A 19,765-nucleotide genomic window follows, 5' to 3' on the forward strand; every position below is an offset into this window, starting at 1 on the left:
CATTATTTGCATAACGCTCAGCACTGTTATAGTAGTTCACTAAACTACAGAGTATGCTGTCCATTGACGTTGTTGTCACTGGCTCTTCTGATATCAGATTCAGAATGAATAATAACAAGGTGTGTGGTAGTTTGAAAGGGTTTGATTCACGTTAGACCAGAAGTGTTTTCAATTCACATGACCCAACAAGAAAACCTCCAGCTCTATGGTCAAAGCACAGATGAAAAAAGAAGCTGTCTATAAAAATCAGGTTTTGTGTTTAGCCTACGAATAGCATCCAAAGTTTTAACTGACCAGGTCATGAGATCAGGAAAAACTACAGGCCCCAGAAAAGACACATTTGAAATTTCTCACACCACTTTTGAACCTGTGGTGCCACCTCATCTTTCTACAGAACCTATGATGACTCCTGTGTGTTTCGCTCATTGTTTGGTTGCCGTGGTGACTTCATTAAAAGGAGGGTCAGCGACTTAGCTATCTTTTAGTAATAAGTCAACATTGGAGGAGTACACAGAGGCACGCACTACTGACAAGGTGTGTGTGTGCGAGTGTATGTGCATGCGTTGGTAGGTGTTTGTATAGCAATTACACACAAACCCCCTTTACATAGATTCTAGTGTTTGTGCTTGAAGCGGTTGCCTATGAGTTAAAAATACAAGCATAGGTTACGACAAAGTAATATCCAATGTTCAAGGCTAAATTGTTCCAAAAGGGTTAAAGTCTAGTTCTCTGGTCCTAGGCATGGTGTGCTACATGTTCTAATCATTATACAAGACTGACAGAGCTGGGTTAGTCTGACAAGGCTGGACTTCACATGCTGATCTTTCACATGCTGGGCTGAGAATCAAAACACTCCCTGTGTTTCTGCCGAAGACATTTGTGACGACACCGCACAGTTATGACTGCAGTCACAAGTCAACTCAGCTCCTAAACTGTCCTACACTGTCTGTCAGAGACTGTAACCAACAAACAGTAGCTATGATCACATGGGTGGAAGCGTGGTTACTAGGCTGTAGTAGGTCAACTACAGCCGAACCCAAGACCAGAGGGGTATACTACAATGTAGGAACAATGAGTTAGCCAGCTATCTTTAATAAACCTCCCCAAATAACTATAGATTTTCTGGTTAATTAAGTTGTTTGGTTGTTGAGTAAATTAGACCATGCCAATTTCAAGCTTTTCTTTTGTAAAAAATGTTAAGTAATTTCAGAATATTTGTTCTACATTATATATTTGTATGTGAATTTTCCACAACTTTGTTCCGTGCTGAACGCAACCCAGGCCATGTTTTATCTTTAATAAACATCATCTATAATAATGATCTAAATGCCCTCCCTGGGCTTGATAATTTATCAGCTTGACATGTACTCTCACGGGTGGCAAAAAATAACTATCTGAACGCCACGTCCCTATTAAACTACGCTTACGGTCTTCTGATGTCATATCTCAATAACCCAGCATCAACAACTCAACCTTTCTATATTTAAAGAAAACAACCCAACTAAGTGACCCAATTATTGCAACCCAGCAGTTGGGTCAGCAGTTGGGTCATCCAAACAACCCAGCATTTTTTAGAGTGTGTAATTCATCTGTAGCCGTGTAGGAGTAGGAGGAGTGGGTTGAATCATATTTCAAAGAGTAAATGACAAAGAAGCAATAAGCAGAGCTCCCTTCCAATCCCTTCTTTCACTCATATCAGTACCCTGCTCTGGGTCATTCACATACTCAGTCTTTTCAGATACAGTCAGAAAAGCAAATTAATATTACATTTCATCATAAATCAAACACATTCCCTACCTCCTGATGCACACACACACACACACACACACACACACACACACACACACACACACACACACACACACAAACACACACACACACACACACACACACACACACACACACACACACACACACACACACACACACACACACACACACACACACACACACACACACACACACCCTCCTCCCTCAGTAACTCCTTTGTTCTGGGAAGGTGTGATGTGATATGAAGCTGCCAAAACTGTGTTAACAAAATGAGGTATTTTCTAAAGGCTTGTTAATAATGTCATGTTTTCCAAGGAGGAACTATTGTCAGATCAGTTAGTGGAACAGAGAGAGTGACTTTACTCACACTAATCACTGGACTATATTTCAGATGATATTTAGGGCAAAACTCTAAACTGGTCACACGTGTAACGCAGCCATTGTGCACTCATTTGGATTGTAAAACATCTCTCACCACACAACCATTGATTCAAAATACGTTTATTGTGAAATGTAATGAGAACATTGGTTTAATCACCAACACACAACATAATGATATCATTTAAATTTTGCCGTTTTAACTACCAGTTAATCCAATATCAAACAATGCAAGATACGTGTTTTAAATCGCCCTTTAGAAGTGTTGAAAGTAATACGCTACAGTACTGCCAGCAGCATACAACCCTGCATTCCACTGCCGGTTTGCTTCTGAAGTTAAGCAGGGTTGGTCCTGGATGGGAGACCAGATCCTGCTGGAAGTGATGTTGGAGGGCCAGTAGGAAGCACCCTTTCCTCTGGTCGAAAATAATATCCTAATTCCCCAGGGCAGTAATTGGGGACATTGCCCTGTGTAGGGTGCTGTCTTTTGGATTGGATGTCTTGACTCTTTGTGGTCACTAAACCATGGCACTTATCGTAAGAGTAGGGGTGTTAACCCTGGTGTCCTGGCTAAATTCCCAATCTGTCCCTCATACCATCACGATCACCTAATCATCCCCAGTTTACAATTGGCTCATTCGTCCCCCTCCTCTCCCCTGTAACTATTCCCCAGGTTCTGGCTGTAAATGAGAACATGTTCTCAGTCAACTTACCTGTTAAAATAAATACAGTAGATTACAGTTTTCACATTAGGCAATAGATTTACACCACCGTTCCAAAGTTTGGGGTCACTTACAAATGTCATTTTTTGTCCATTAAAATAACATCAAATTGATTAGAAATACAGTGTAGACACTGCCAATGTTGTAAACGACTATTGTAGCTGGAAACTGAAGAGCTCGTACAACGCTGTGTATTACTCCCTTCACAGATTGGGAGCTGGCTCTAACCAGAATGTAAAGAGGAGTGGGAGTCCCCGGTGCACAACTGAGCAAGAGGACAAGTACATTACAGTGTCTAGTTTGAGAAACAGACGCCTCACAAGTCCTCAACTGGCAGCTTCATTAAATAGTACTTGCAAAACACAAGGCTCAACGTATACAGTGAAGAGGTGAATCCGGGATGCTGTCCTTCTAGGCAGAGTGTTTGTCACAACCCGGCTCGTGGGAAGTGACAGAGCTCTTATCGGACCAGGGCACAAATAATCAAATAATCAATAATTTTGCTCTTTATTTTGCCATCTTACATATAAAACCTTATTTGTTCATCAAAAATGAATACCTCACCACAGGTTAATGAGAAGGGTGTGCTTGAAAGGAAGAGTAGAACTCTATTTTACAACATACATGTGTTGTATAGTGTGTGTGGCAGACTTACAATGATGGCAAAAGAGAACATTTGAGAGTGAAGTCTGACCCTGGCCCCGGTGCTAGAGGGGGTACGCAGCTGGAGGGTGAATGTTTGAAGTGTTACAGGACTATAAACAGTTTGGGGACCACTAATCTAGATGAAACAGTGATAAGGTTTGGTGAAAAAGTTACCATGTGATTTTGTGTGTTGTACATTTACATTTACATTTAAGTCATTTAGCAGACGCTCTTATCCAGAGCGACTTACAAATTGGTGCATTCACCTTATGACATCCAGTAGAACAGTCACTTTACAATAGTGCATCTAAATCTTAAAGGGAGGGGGGTGAGAAGGATTACTTATCCTATCCTAGGTATTCCTTAAAGAGGTGGGGTTTCAGGTGTCTCCGGAAGGTGGTGATTGACTCCGCTGTCCTGGCGTCGTGAGGGAGTTTGTTCCACCATTGGGGGCCAGAGCAGCGAACAGTTTTGACTGGGCTGAGCGGGAACTGTACTTCCTCAGTGGTAGGGAGGCGAGCAGGCCAGAGGTGGATGAACGCAGTGCCCTTGTTTGGGTGTAGGGCCTGATCAGAGCCTGGAGGTACTGAGGTGCCGTTCCCCTCACAGCTCCGTAGGCAAGCACCATGGTCTTGTAGCGGATGCAAGCTTCAACTGGAAGCCAGTGGAGAGAGCGGAGGAGCGGGGTGACGTGAGAGAACTTGGGAAGGTTGAACACCAGACGGGCTGCGGCGTTCTGGATGAGTTGTAGGGGTTTAATGGCACAGGCAGGGAGCCCAGCCAACAGCGAGTTGCAGTAATCCAGACGGGAGATGACAAGTGCCTGGATTAGGACCTGCGCCGCTTCCTGTGTGAGGCAGGGTCGTACTCTGCGGATGTTGTAGAGCATGAACCTACAGGAACGGGCCACCGCCATACGTAGAATGTATGCACACATGACTGTAAGTCGCTTTGGATAAAAGCGTCAGCTAAATGGCATATATTATATTATATTATATATTATGTTAGTTGAGAACGACAGGGTGTTGTCCAGGATCACGCCAAGGTTCTTAGCGCTCTGGGAGGAGGACACAATGGAGTTGTCAACCGTGATGGCGAGATCATGGAACGGGCAGTCCTTCCCCGGGAGGAAGAGCAGCTCCGTCTTGCCGAGGTTCAGCTTGAGGTGGTGATCCGTCATCCACACTGATATGTCTGCCAGACATGCAGAGATGTGATTCGCCACCTGGTCATCAGAAGGGGGAAAGGAGAAGATTAATTGTGTGTCGTCTGCATAGCAATGATAGGAGAGACCATGTGAGGTTATGACAGAGCCAAGTGACTTGGTGTATAGCGAGAATAGGAGAGGGCCTAGAACAGAGCCCTGGGGGACACCAGTGGTGAGAGCGCGTGGTGAGGAGACAGATTCTCGCCACGCCACCTGGTAGGAGCGACCTGTCAGGTAGGACGCAATCCAAGCGTGGGCCGCGCCGGAGATGCCCAACTCGGAGAGGGTGGAGAGGAGGATCTGATGGTTCACAGTATCGAAGGCAGCCGATAGGTCTAGAAGGATGAGCGCAGAGGAGAGAGAGTTAGCTTTAGCAGTGCGGAGCGCCTCCGTGATACAGAGAAGAGCAGTCTCAGTTGAATGACTAGTCTTGAAACCTGACTGATTAGGATCAAGAAGGTCATTCAGAGAGAGATAGCGGGAGAGCTGGCCAAGGACGGCACGTTCAAGAGTTTTGGAGAGAAAAGAAAGAACGGATACTGGTCTGTAGTTGTTGACATCGGAGGGATCGAGTGTAGGTTTTTTCAGAAGGGGTGCAACTCTCGCTCTCTTGAAGACGGAAGGGACGTAGCCAGCGGTCAGGGATGAGTTGATGAGCGAGGTGAGGTAAGGGAGAAGGTCTCCGGAAATGGTCTGGAGAAGAGAGGAGGGGATAGGGTCAAGCGGGCAGGTTGTTGGGCGGCCGGCCGTCACAAGACGCGAGATTTCATCTGGAGAGAGAGGGGAGAAAGAGGTCAGAGCACAGGGTAGGGCAGTGTGAGCAGAACCAGCGGTGCCGTTTGACTTAGCAAACGAGGATCGGATGTCGTCGACCTTCTTTTCAAAATGGTTGACGAAGTCATCTGCAGAGAGGGAGGAGGGGGGGGGATTCAGGAGGGAGGAGAAGGTGGCAAAGAGCTTCCTAGGGTTAGAGGCAGATGCTTGGAATTTAGAGTGGTAGAAAATGGCTTTAGCAGCAGAGACAGAGGAGGAAAATGTAGAGAGGAGGGAGTGAAAGGATGCCAGGTCCGCAGGGAGGCGAGTTTTCCTCCATTTCCGCTCGGCTGCCCGGAGCCCTGTTCTGTGAGCTCGCAATGAGTCGTCGAGCCACGGGGCGGGAGGGGAGGACCGAGCCGGCCTGGAGGATAGGGGACATAGAGAGTCAAAGGATGCAGAAAGGGAGGAGAGGAGGGTTGAGGAGGCAGAATCAGGAGATAGGTTGGAGAAGGTTTGAGCAGAGGGAAGAGATGATAGGATGGAAGAGGAGAGAGTAGCGGGGGAGAGAGAGTGAAGGTTGGGACGGCGCGATACCATCCGAGTAGGGGCAGTGTGGGAGGTGTTGGATGAGAGCGAGAGGGAAAAGGATACAAGGTAGTGGTCGGAGACTTGGAGGGGAGTTGCAATGAGGTTAGTGGAAGAACAGCATCTAGTAAAGATGAGGTCGAGCGTATTGCCTGCCTTGTGAGTAGGGGGAAGGTGAGAGGGTGAGGTCAAAAGAGGAGAGGAGTGGAAAGAAGGAGGCAGAGAGGAATGAGTCAAAGGTAGACGTGGGGAGGTTAAAGTCGCCCAGCACTGTGAGAGGTGAGCCGTCCTCAGGAAAGGAGCTTATCAAGGTATCAAGCTCATTGATGAACTCTCGAGGGAACCTGGAGGGCGATAAATGATAAGGATGTTAAGCTTGAAAGGGCTGGTAACTGTGACAGCATGGAATTCAAAGGAGGCGATAGACAGATGGGTAAGGGGAGAAAGAGAGAATGACCACTTGGGAGAGATGAGGATCCCGGTGCCACCACCCCGCTGACCAGAAGCTCTCGGGGTGTGCGAGAACACGTGGGCGGACGAAGAGAGAGCAGTAGGAGTAGCAGTGTTGTCTGTGGTGATCCATGTTTCCGTCAGTGCCAAGAAGTCGAGGGACTGGAGGGAGGCATAGGCTGAGATGAACTCTGCCTTGTTGGCCGCAGATCGGCAGTTCCAGAGGCTACCGGAGACCTGGAACTCCACGTGGGTCGTGCGCGCTGGGACCACCAGATTAGGGTGGCCGCGGCCACGCGGTGTGGAGCGTTTGTATGGTCTGTGCAGAGAGGAGAGAACAGGGATAGACAGACACATAGTTGACAGGCTACAGAAGAGGCTACGCTAATGCAAAGGAGATTGGAATGACAAGTGGACTATACGTCTCGAATGTTCAGAAAGTTAAGCTTACGTAGCAAGAATCTTTTTGACTAAAATGATTAAAATGATACAGTACTGCTGAAGTAGGCTAGCTGGCAGTGGCTGCGTTGTTGACACTACACTAATCAAGTCGTTCCGTTGAGTGTAATAGTTTCTGCAGTGCTGCTATTCGGGGCTAGCTGGCTAGCTAGCAGTGTTGTTTACGTTACGTTGCGTTAAAAGAACGACAATAGCTGGCTAGCTAACCTAGAAAATCGCTCTAGACTACACAATTATCTTTGATACAAAGACGGCTATGTAGCTAGCTGTGTAGCTAGCTACGATCAAACAAATCAAACCGTTGTACTGTAATGAAATGAAATGAAAATGTGATACTACCTGTGAATGCGACCGGGTTGTTGAGTCCTATTCGGTAGACGTTGGCTAGCTGTCGGCTAGCTGTTGGCTAGCTGTTGGCTAGGTGTTGGCTAGCTAGCAGAGTCTCCTACGTTAAGGACGACAAATAGCTGGCTAGCTAACCTCGGTAAATTAAGATAATCACTCTAAGACTACACACTATAAACTACACAATTATCTTGGATACGAAGACAGCAAAGACAGCTATGTAGCTAGCTAACACTACACTAATCAAGTCGTTCAGTTGAGTGTAATAGTTACTACAGCGCTGCTAATCAGTGGGCGTTTGCTAGCTGGCTAGCTGCTGGGCAAATAGCAGTGAAGACTACGTTAGGACGACGAAATACGATAATTATGCAATTATCTTTGATACAAAGATGGCTATGTAGCTAGCTAAGAAGAAATTGCTAAGATTAGACAAATCAAACCGTTGTACTATAATGAAATGTAATGAAATGTAATGAAAAAGTTATACTACCTGCGGAGCGAAGTGCCGATGTACTTAAGTCAATTTAAAATGTGCTGAAAGTTTTGATGATCTGTTTTCAGTTTTGTTGTAAGAGTTGTGAAATTTTACCACATTCTACTGAAAATAGTACCAACGTGATAAAACACTTTAATAACTGAGATTTATTGAAATTCAATTCAATTATTTAGAATATGTAGCTCAAACAGCAGATTTTACAGTGTTAAATCAACACTTAAAGAGTTCATTTCAACACTACCTCAGAAAACATGTGGTCCCACTCTACAGAGTGTAAAAAGTACTCTGATTATAATGTTACATTTTTTGTGTTAATGTAAAACATTAATTAACACTGCATTTACACTTGCCATTGTTCCTCACATGTAACACTACGGGGTAATGAATACTCACATAGTTATTTCTATTCAACACTAGTGCTAATATAGAGTTAACTCCTATTAGTGTTATGCAACAACACTGTAACAGTAAGTGATTTTGGGTGTTGTTACACTTCACTATAAGCCAAATTGACATATTTTCCATGGTGCCTTTTCTATTTGAGTGAATTGTAGAGTTACCACCCATGACTGTATTTGTTAGTGACAGAGAGATAGGTGTTGAATTATTTCCTTTTAAATGTCTGTGGCTTTCACCAACTGAGTACCCAGGTAAAAGTTATTGCTAAAACTTTAACTTTATGACATTATAACATAAGGCCTTTTATTTTACATTTATTTAACTAGGCAAGTCAGTTAAGAACAAATTCTTATTTATAATGACGGCCCAGGAACACTGGGTTAACTGCCTTGCTTTGACCTAGTTTGACCCTAATCTAGTTTTACCCTAACAGTGTGGTTAGGAAAATGCTGGTTAATTAATTATAGGCCACCTCAGGCTGGCAAAGTGATGTCTAATTCCTTTTGGAATCCAGCTAGCGTTAGGATTAGCCTGGTACGAACCATCCTGATCTCGCAAACTTACATTTTATGTAAAAAATAAAATATCTAACCTTGTTTTAACTAGGCAAGTCAATTAAGAACAAATTCTTATTTTATAATGACGGCCTACCCCGGCCAAACTCTCCCCTAACCCGAACGACACTGGGCCAATTGTGCGCCGCTCTATGGGACATAGTGTTAACTCGCGAGATCAGCACGGTTCATAAGAAGTTAGAATTTTTATTCACACGCAACCTACATTCAGAATTACTACCAGGGTTAGGAACTCTGGTAAAGGAGACTACCTCAACCATTTAAACCGGAAAAAACATTTCAGTAACAGATGCAATAAATCTAACTAACTAATTCGTTTAGTTGAATTGTATATTTGTGTAGCATAACAGTAATCAATCAATCAATGTACAAGCAAAAAAACTAAAACAAATAGTAAGTACAATCTCCCAAAAAATCTCAGTGCATAGCATGCTGGGAAATATGGTATTGATGGGTGTGGTTTTGATGGGACTGTTTGACTCTCCACAGTGTAAAACAATAACTCTGGTTAATAACACCAAAACTGAGGTTCTTTTAAATCTCTGTGTTAATTTCACTTTAACAGAGTGACTGTAACTCCTGAATCAACACTATAAATTACACTGAAAAATCTGCACTTGCCAATTTGCTGTGTATGCACACAAAGGGGAGAATAAAACTCTCACTAGCCAAAAGAAAAAGTGCACAAAAAAGGTTACAATGATTCACTGATTTGATCTTAGGGGCACACTCAACTCCAAATCACACGAAGAAATGTTATTTCCCCTGGCATAATTTTCCTGTTCTCTCTCTCTCTCTCTCTCTCTCTCTCTCTCTCTCTCTCTCTCTCTCTCTCTCTCTCTCTCTCTCTCTCACACGCACAGAGACACACACAGAGACACACACACACACACACACACACACACACACACACACACACGCGCGCTGTCAAAGCCTCACCCTCTATTCCTTTCCACCGAACGCATTTCCTTCTCGGTATAAATAGGAAGGCGCGCACATCTGCACTTCACAACGAGGCGTGGTTTAGAACGGACAGGTGGGCTGCTGCTGTAATACTGCCGTGAACATTAGGATACTTATTTCACTCCCGGAGACCAACACTTTAACCTGCAAACATGCCCAAGTGCCCAAAATGCACGAAGGAAGTTTACTTCGGTAAGACATCTTTATTGTGTCGATCCAGATTATTATTAATTTGTTTTGCAATTAGTTTACTCAACATACCCGCTTGCGTGTCACGTTTCCCATATGTGTCTTGCAGACAATTGGATATAGTTTTTCGTTTACTGTCTTTTCTGCAGCTTTCAAAAAGCTATTGAGAGATTGTAAGAGCGACGATGAACGCATCACTTGAGCAATTTCCTGTTATGAATTATGCATGCAGCCACCCGAAAAATATTTTTGCTACAAATTTTTAAACACTAGTTAATATCAATTCTAGTAAATGTAGTTGTCTAGGCCTAAATGGTTAAGGACTGCAATGGCTTTTGCCCTTCCCGAAAGAGGAAGACAATCGTACCAAAATCCACAACACATAGTATTTTCCCCTCAGAATAAAAGTATGTCGCATGGTGACAACATTTTGCTATCAGACTAGGAGTGGTACTGCAGGTCCTGCCAAGTCAGTGGATCAGCAGACAGCACTTATTGCATTAGGGAAGAGAAGGAGAGAAGGGATAAGACAGGGATAAAATACTACACCCGGCATTAGGACACCCTAATACATCTCTCAGACCTTTAATGGAATATGAGATCATTTAGCTATATATCATGTTTGAAATTCATACAAGGTCAGGTTTGCTTTTGTACTTTTGTAAGTTGGAAGAGGAAGAAAGAAATGTCCTCGCTTTCATCCGGTTGGCCTCTGTCTGGAGAGGTCCATGGAGGCAGCAGGACTGATTGGTTCATCTGGGGGAAAGAAGGAAGAAAGAGGACATGGCCATTTGATGTATGTCTTGATCCATTTAGCACATGTCCTTCATCTCCAGTAGTTGAACTCTTAGACTTAGCCATCTCTGGAGACACACAAAGCCATGAGACACAGTGCAAAGCCACAAAGCCGCTCTCTCGCTCGGACTCTCTCTCTTTCTCTCGTTCTCTCTCGGTCTTCTCATATCTTCTCTCTATTTCTCTCTCCTCTCTATTCTCTCTCTCTCTCTCTCTCTCTGTCTCTCTCTCTCTCTCTCTGTCTCTCTCTGTCTCTCTCTGTCTCTCTCTGTCTCTCTCTGTCTCTCTCTGTCTCTCTCTCTCTCTCTCTCTTTCTCTCTACAGTAAGGTTGCCCTGTCAGTCAGATGAATTGACGCTGCTGGCTGGGGAGCCACACTTTCCTTTTTTCCTGCAGATTAACTTTCCCCCTCGGCCAAAACAAGCAAACCGATTTTGTTCATGTATTGCTGAAAAAGCCCCAGTGAAAAAACATCTCTGTGCCTCTCTCCAGCAATGAATGAAAATGTCTCAGGGCAAAAGGGCATCGAAGCTAAGCTATGTTTTCTTAAACCTCGAGTGAGTGCTATCAGTTTTCTCTTTCATAAATACGTCTTTGAAATAGTTGTTTCAGAATGTTCTCTCTGTCATATCAGTTGTATAGCTGTGCTCAAGGTAGAAGCTACAGTATACTGTCTTGCTTGGGAATGCTTGTGCAGCGACTCTCCATCATCAAGGCGGAACCATTCACGATCTGTTCCACTGTAGCCCTGTTTTACTACCCGACCAGGCCTATTTCCTATTCACTGCCTCTCTCTACCCACCCGATCCAAACTCTCCAGAGCCCCCACCTCTCCTCTACCCCATCCCTCTCTCCCAGTGGTAGCTGAGCTCTCAGATGGAAGCAATCATGCTACTGCTGCCAGAGTCCGGGACTGATGGAGGGAAAGTACATCTGCTTCCAGAGAAAGGAGGAGGAGGGGGAGGGAGGGAGAGCGGAAAACAATCAAACTTATCCACCATCCCTGGAACGAGAGACAGAGACAAAGGGAGAGAAACAGAGAGAGAGAGAGCGAGCGAGAGAAAGATGGAGAGAGAGTGAAGCATGAAACACATGAGAATATCATTGCCAATAGACTGCCTATAGGTACTTATCACAGTGGGAGGCCATTCCTTCTCTTGCTAGAACAAATGCAGTATCTGCTGCGTGCCAACCTGGTAGCGACGAACCTACGAAATGCTCGTCAGTGGCCAATGACTTTGAGCCAATCAGAGAGCCAATCTGAGAGCACGAACCCCCACGTGGGGCAGCCAACAGAACATTTTTAAAAATAGGGCATTTTCTCCATACATCCCGTCACACTTCATATACAATGTGGGCTATGGGATGATAACTAGCTAAGTGCACAGACGCAATGCACACAACACTAGATACTTCCTCCAAGCTAGCTTACCACTGTAGCTTGTATTGACATTATAATTCAATTAGCTAGTTTCCATGAAACAGCTGCCTGTGTTAGCTGCCAAGTTAGTGAGGTGTACTTAGCTAGCTAGCTATGTTATGCTAGCTAAAAATATGCAAAACACGTGGCTATGGGCTGGCACTGGCAGTATGGGATTATGGAGAGTGAATTCATTTGTTTCTTGATCATCTTGCTAGGTTGTTATCTAGATGTGGCCATCTGGCTAGGATCAAAGAAGGGCTTTCTACAAAATAGCAACATTAGCGCAGATAGCTTGGAAACCAGACCATAAGCAATATGCACAGACATGCATTGCCAAACAACGCTACTGCCACTTTCTGGTTTGGAGTATTTTAACAAGGATGAGTGGCCGACGGCTTCCAAGGTCTTTTCTGTGTGAACACAAACTAAACTGACTGCCAACACTCTGTTCAGAAGTTCTAAGTACTGTCGTCAGGCAAACGTTTGACAATCCTTAAGGAGGGGCACCGGCCGTCACAGTCTGCAGAGAATTACCCAGGAACCCAAACGGATGTCATCCTAATGGGAACCAATCCAGTGCCAGTGTTCAGTTTCGGGTGGAACAGTGCTTCTCAAAGGACTGCATTGTCTCAGTCAGGACATGGAATAACGAATGATTAGATACGCATGGGGAATGTACGATCAGTTTACATCATCAGCACCTCTGAAGCGTTCCTCCACAGTCTTTATAAGTGACAACCTGCTGTAGGTGTAGGTTTACTGTAGGTGCACCCTGCATTCGCTTCAGCCACAGAACGTGTGGAAATAATAATGAAAAATGAGAGGCGATGTACCAGGAAGAGGGAAAACAGAAGTGCTTCGCTTCCTGACACGTGTCCCAGCCGGGTGTCATATTAGTTCATCTTTTACAGGATGATAAACAGGGCTGCGGGAACTTTTCCGTCCATCATTCTTTGGAGGGTTGGATGTGGTGAATGATGTGTTGAATGCTTCCTCGTGTGTGTGTGTGTGTGTGTGTGTGTGTGTGTGTGTGTGTGTGTGTGTGTGTGTGTGTGTGTGTGTGTGTGTGTGTGTGTGGATGGAGTCCATTCATATTATTGCTCCACAGTGATGAGCAAATTGATGCAGACAGCAGATCAACTCATCTGTCTCTCTCCCACACACACACACACACACCCCAGTCAGTCCCACCCCAGTGACAATTACACCAGCATGCACTTTATTCACACACCCACAGACAGACGGACGGACAACAGCTCTCTCTGATGCCTTAGGAATGACCTGACTAGTCATAGCCAGTGGTCAGAACAGAAGTGAAGGAATGTTGCTCGTTTCATCAGAATAGACCTTGTTCATGTGTCGGCCACTGTGGGAGTAAGGTCTGTTAAACCCAACAGCTTTCCTTATGTTACCCTCTGACACTGTAACTCAACCTAAGACCCAGCAGCACCATTAGAGTCTGGCCCAGCGTAGTGAAGCGGGACGTCCCTTCTTGGTTTCCTGATCCCCATGCCTTGTTATTGGAAGTAAAGTACAGTAATTAGTGTTGGCCCAGAGTGTTCCACCCATCCTCTACAGAGCCAGCTGGAATGCTGTAAGACTCTGACTGCACTGATTGATTACTGACTGATTCTAGTTGACTGGGTTAATTCTCTGTCTTCCTGGTTTCAGTGTGGTGTAATCAGGTCCTATTATTCGGTTTCTTCCAACCATAATTGAAAAAAACTCAAAAACAACGGGAGACAGCAGTTGGATCCATACGCACACTAAATCCCTGACCTGACAAGTAATACCCAATGATACGTAGGCCTACTGTGCATGAACTCAGTCATACACTGTAGTCAAATGCAATTCTGCAAATACGGAGAGACCTTCAGAATAACTTACAGCCATATTCCAAAGGTGAAGCAAGAGCTCCCGTGATGGGTCTGCCGTTCATTGCTGAAACATTTGCTTTAAATCTTTTCTTGAGTAAGACTTTAGCACGACCCTCAGGTCCATTCGTATCCACAGATGGTACTAATAAAGTTATTCTCCGGTGAGTTGTCTTTTTCTCGGGTTTATTTATGACGAAACCTCACGAGCGAGGTTTTGTACCCTGTGCACCTCCTGCCCGTAATGCTTGGGAGTTGGCCTCTTGTTTGGCATGGAGCGTGTGTGTGTGTGTGCGTACGCCCATGTGCGCTCGTGCACGTATGTGTGTGCGTACGTGCGTTTGGTGTGTGTGTTCAGTATCATGAACTGAGCAGCGTTTGGCTCCCATCAGACACAGTAAATTATTATTTGGCTCTCTCTCCCGTTGCATCATGGGATAGGTCTCAGCAGACACAGCCCTCCAAGCTTGAACACCTCTTCTCATAAAACTCCTGAAACACATGACTATGGATTCCCTCCCTGTTTAATGACCGTCGCCAGCCATGATGGCTGTTTGTTGCAAATCATTCCTCACAGTTCAGACCGGATATAAAGACTCTCTTTATCAAGGTTTTTATGATGCCAAAAGGAGGGGAAAGAGGGAAGGGAGTGCAAATTCCATTGGGAGTCTCCCCTCTCTCTCTCTCTCTCTATTTCTCAGAGGCTCAGCCAACCACCACACCCTCCTAATGTTCTTGTGAGTAACGCGTTATCTGTGTGTGTGGGTAGGGAAATCAACACTGTGCTGGTCCTAGGCTAGACCTGCAGCGTTTGACCATGGAGCTCACAGTATCCATACCCTCTGCAGACCCCAATGCCCCTCTCTGTGTGGAACGGTGGCACTCTGTGCGATGTGGGAGGATGCATGTCATTGTGAGTGGGCCGTGTCCATTAGCTAAACGTGTCTGTTTATCTCTTTGTCTCACAGCGGAGAGAGTGACATCACTGGGGAAGGACTGGCACAGGCCCTGTCTGAAGTGTGAGAAGTGCAGCAAAACGCTGTCGGCCGGATCACACGCAGAGGTCAGACGACACACACACACACACACAAGCTCGTGCACACACCTCACACATACCTCACATGCCTCTCACACTGGATTATTAGCTGACAAATATTTAAATGAAAAGAATGATATTGGAATAAAAAATATGTCTGTTTGTTTGCTTTATCACAGATCATATTTCTCATAAAGTACCATTAAAGAGATTCCCTGGTACTTTTCTATTTATTTGGCCAGTAGTTCTGAAAGTTGCGCTCACGAGCCAAAAGTGGTCTCTGAAAAATGGGTACTATGTCACATATGTGGCGATATCTGCACCACGCCATTGCCCTTGCTCTCGCTCTGCTGTGTGTGTGTCTTGCTAACTGTCACTCAAATTGCAAGGGGCTGAAGCTCATTGGCTAGAACTCAAATTGCTAGGGGTCTGGGTCTGGCCCACATGGGGGAAAATGGAGGAAAAACAGTCGCTTTCACACTAGGAATTTGATTATGCCTGTAATGAACGACACATTGACACATTCAGCCTAAAACGGGAGGTTTTAAAAGTATTAGTAGTCATTCCGGAGCATGTCTTTAAGCCCACATTCTGGTCCATAAGAATTTTTGACCTATCACACAGATTGTGTAGAAAGTCTGGATACAATCAAAAAGCCGGTATTTTTAATCAGCCTGGTACTAATACAGCTTGTACCCTCTCTCTCTCTCTCTGTAGCACGATGGCAAGCCTTATTGTAACAACCCCTGCTACTCTGCACTATTCGGGCCTAAAGGTGAGTTCTTCTTCATTCCTGGTGTAATGGCCCTTGGTGTGCAAGGTGCCTTAACAATCTATCTCAGTAAAGATATCATAATTATATTACCATAACCCATAATTACCTAGGGTGTTTCTATGTTGTGGGCTCAGAATACATGGAACAAGATAACAATTGATAAGTGGAGCTCAGTGACATTGGAGCCACGGCGTACGTACATCGCCCGATATACAGGCACTTATATCCTGTATGGAAAGTCCAGGATCACTGTCCTCCTTACACGAACCTGTGACTGAATGAGCTCATTGTAACCTTTACAATACCCACCTCGGTGAGGTTCAGGCTTCCACAAATAACATTGTGGTCATCATGCTAACATCTTATCTATTTATCTCATTGGATATGGGTAACCTACCAACCTATCTGCTCAAACACGCTCGTTCGCTTTAAAAAAGGAAGCTAGCTCCTCGACGCATAATGGTCCTCCTCGGTTCTTTCGGCTGTGCATTGACTGAGATATCCTGAATGAGATAAATAGTTGGAATTGTCCGTCGGAATAGGAACAGCGGCAGTCATAGCCGAGGTCATATCGCCTGGTCTTGTCGGTTCCACGTGGTGGCTCTAGAAGGGCTGCTGTGGAATGGGGTCAGAGACCACTGGAGTTTCCATTGTTGTGGTTCCGCTGCTCCCATTTCCTCCTGAAACTTAATCGCAAAATGTTTGGCCGACATTACAGTATACAGTCTCCTGAGCCAATACACACACTCTCTCTCTCTCTCTCTCTCTCTCTCTCTCTCTCTCAAACAGGTTTTGGACGTGGAGGAGCTGAAAGCCACACATTCACAAAGTAGAGCCACTCAGGTACAGGCCAGTGTACTCATTCCAAAGATAGACCAACCCCATTGATATCACTCCCATTCAAATAGACCTTAATATAGAAACAAAACAAATACATGCAGACAATACCTTCACCGCCAATCTTAGCCTTACAAATGCTACAAACATTAGAGATTGTCGTTTTATTTAACAAAATACAAACATAACATTTTCCCCTTTCTTTGCAGGTTCACCAACCACACCAAGAAGAAGGCAACTCTGCATTCTACAATGTCCTCCATACCATACTAAACCAAAACAAACAACCAAAGAAGTTCCTTTTCGGGAACCACCATTTTGTGTTATTTTCTGTCTTTGTGCTGTCTAGAGGAATCAGCCTTAATACACAGCAGAGATGCTCTCTATTCCCACTAGTGGATCGGAGGGGTATACGAGAACCTCTCTGTTCCTTTACTTGTTCTTAAATTCTGATTAAACACTCTTTTTCAAAATGTTTTATTCTCTCCTATTCATTCATTTCTCGTGGTCTTGTACTTTACAAGGGTTGCGCCCCCCCCCGCTCCGACGTGGCATGCGTCAACCAACGGTTTGTGTGTCACATCATAGACGGTGTCGTCGACTGACAGATTGTTATAACATATGATGTGGTTAGGTGATACGTGAAATACCTATCCAGGCATTGTATGATTTGGCAGGCATCAGCAACACCTGGGCAGAGGAACACGCCCAAGGTTTCAGTATACTTTAGTATATAACGTAGTATATAACCTGTCTCAGGCGCTCACCCATTATGACATTTGGTAGTTACATACAGAGCAATGGACATGTCCACCGTTGTAACAAAGAGCTGGGTCCGTTGTCTGAGTCAGGTTTGAGGGAAAAACACAAAAGTCTTTACTCAAAATATTAATAAAAAAAATCAAAAACGGAATATCTCCAACGAGGAAACATCACGTAAAGAGGAAACCCTCCAACACACACTGTAACACAAAACAATCACGGACAAAACAGAAAGGGAGACGAGAGGTTAAATAAGGAACATAGTAGGGGAATAGAAATCAGGTGTGCGTAATCAAGACAAAACAAAAAGGAAACATGGACCGGTGAGAGGACTAGAAAGCCGGTGACGTCGACCGCCGAACGCCGCCCGAACAAGGAGAGGAGCCGAACCTCAGCCGAAGTCGTGACAACCGTGTTCAAGTGTGCAAGAGGAAAAAAGGAAAAAAAGCAGAACACAATCACATCGGCATCAGGCCAACCATAGATAATTGTCCCTTATATTGTCAGTGTCCACACGCCTTGGCAGTTGGCACTGAACACTAACTCAGTCAGTAATCAAATTGGACTAGGTTGTGGACGCAGGATTACGGACGAGAGCAGGAATAGAAATCGTTCGACATTCCAGTAAATATATGGGCTACTACTTTTTCTACTTTGATTCACACCCTTTGCCACGTCACACGTCGGCGATTGTTAACATTTAGCTAATGACAGTAAAAGAGAGGAACATACATTTGTTTTTGACACGAAGTGTTACTAATAGATAAAAGTCCCTGTCTACACCCGTGGGCCAGGCAATTCTCATTGACATTAAGTGATAGGAATGTGATATAAACATTATGACCTTATCCTTGGGGAAAGAACACCCCTATCCACTTCTATGATACAAACATTCTGACATTATCCTTCTGAATAAGTCCCTATCCACTTCCATTGGCCAGGCCCATCCACTCATAGACATGATTCATGGGACACAGCCCTCTGCTCTTTCTCACACCCACCCTGTCCACTAAAACAGCTGGACCAAAGTACTGAAGGGAGGATGGAGGGAGAGAGGGAGGATGAGAGGTCTGGCTGGACCAGAGTCATAAGGGAGCGGACGGGTGGGTCTGGGATTTATCCCAATCTGTCCCATGGCCAGAAGGGAAAGCCAGATACTTCCTCGTGGCCTTTGTAGCCTCCGCTGCCACACCCTGTTCCGAGGAAACACCCTCAACTCCACGGTTACGGCCAGCCGCCTGTTCGCCCTCCATCACCCAGCAGCTGGCTGGCAGCCACCTCACTAACTCCCCTCCCCCCATCCGCTGTCACAGGACCGACTGACCCACCACTGTTACCACAGTAACAGACACAAACAAGACCCAACAGACACCCGACAACCGGCCGGCGCGGAACTCTCTCTGTCTCTGCCTCTCTCTCCTCTCCTCTCCTCTCCTCTCCCTCTCTTCCTCTCCCTCTCCCTCTCTCTCTCTCTCTCTCTCTCTCTCTCTCTCTCTCTCTCTCTCCTCCCCCCTCTCGCTCTCCTCTCCTCTCTCTCTCTCTCTCTCTCTCTCTCTCTCTCTCCTCTCCCCCTCTCTCTCTCCCCCCCCTCTCTCTCCCCCCCCCTCTCTCTCCTCTCCCTCTCTCCCTTGCTCTCACCCTCTCCTCTTGAACAAAGACCTTCAGTGTCACTCTCCACTAAGCCATACCACAGACAGCTAGGCATGCCCAACTGGTCACAGAGAGGAGGGGGGAAGGAGGGGGGAGGAGAGAGATGGAGGGGTGGGGGAGGAGGGGTGATCAGTAACAACATCTGTGAAATGGTGCATTTCTCTCCCATCCCTTCTCTTATCCCTAATCTTCCCCTAACTGGTAACCACAATGAAAATAGAAGCTGAATATACAAATTCCATGCACATGCTCACTCAGATAAAATATACAAATTTACTTCAGTTGTGGTTGGAATATTTCAACATACTTCTCTCCGTGCCAACCACGTCAAAACACAGAATGACAGAAGACCAAATTGTATTTTTCCAAATCATTTTGGACGAATGGGGGAGAACAGGGTCTGTACTTTTCGAAGCAGAATGTTGCGTTCTCTCTCTGTCTCTGTCGCTCTCTCTCTCTCTCTCTCTCTCCCTCTTCATGGCAATACGCTTTCAACGCAGGGAGGACAGACTGCTAACTGCCACCACCGTAGTCATGTAACCCTTCTCGTTTTTTTTATACTTTGGAAGTGAAACCTGCAGTGTGCTTGTGCTCTAAAGTCAGAAACGGTGCCCCAAATGGCACCCTATACCCTACTTTGAGCACTACTTTTGACGAGAGCCCAATGGGCCCAAG

At 45.3% G+C, this 19,765-nt stretch overlaps 1 protein-coding gene across 1 annotated transcript; it reads left to right on the plus strand.

Annotated features, from left to right (window-relative positions):
- Nucleotides 1–9,755: 9,755 nt before the first annotated feature.
- On the plus strand, nucleotides 9,756–17,155 carry crip1 (cysteine-rich protein 1). Its single transcript, XM_035743574.1, has 5 exons — nucleotides 9,756–9,942; nucleotides 14,999–15,093; nucleotides 15,784–15,841; nucleotides 16,631–16,684; nucleotides 16,888–17,155. The coding sequence occupies exons 1-4, from the start codon at nucleotides 9,903–9,905 to the stop codon at nucleotides 16,672–16,674; spliced, it is 237 nt and encodes a 78-aa protein (XP_035599467.1). The 5' UTR covers nucleotides 9,756–9,902; the 3' UTR covers nucleotides 16,675–16,684; nucleotides 16,888–17,155.
- The last annotated feature ends 2,610 nt before the right edge of the window (nucleotides 17,156–19,765 follow it).

The sequence above is a fragment of the Oncorhynchus keta genome, chromosome 29 (assembly GCF_023373465.1).
Source record: "Oncorhynchus keta strain PuntledgeMale-10-30-2019 chromosome 29, Oket_V2, whole genome shotgun sequence".
In the NCBI taxonomy this organism is placed as follows: Eukaryota; Metazoa; Chordata; class Actinopteri; order Salmoniformes; family Salmonidae; genus Oncorhynchus; species Oncorhynchus keta.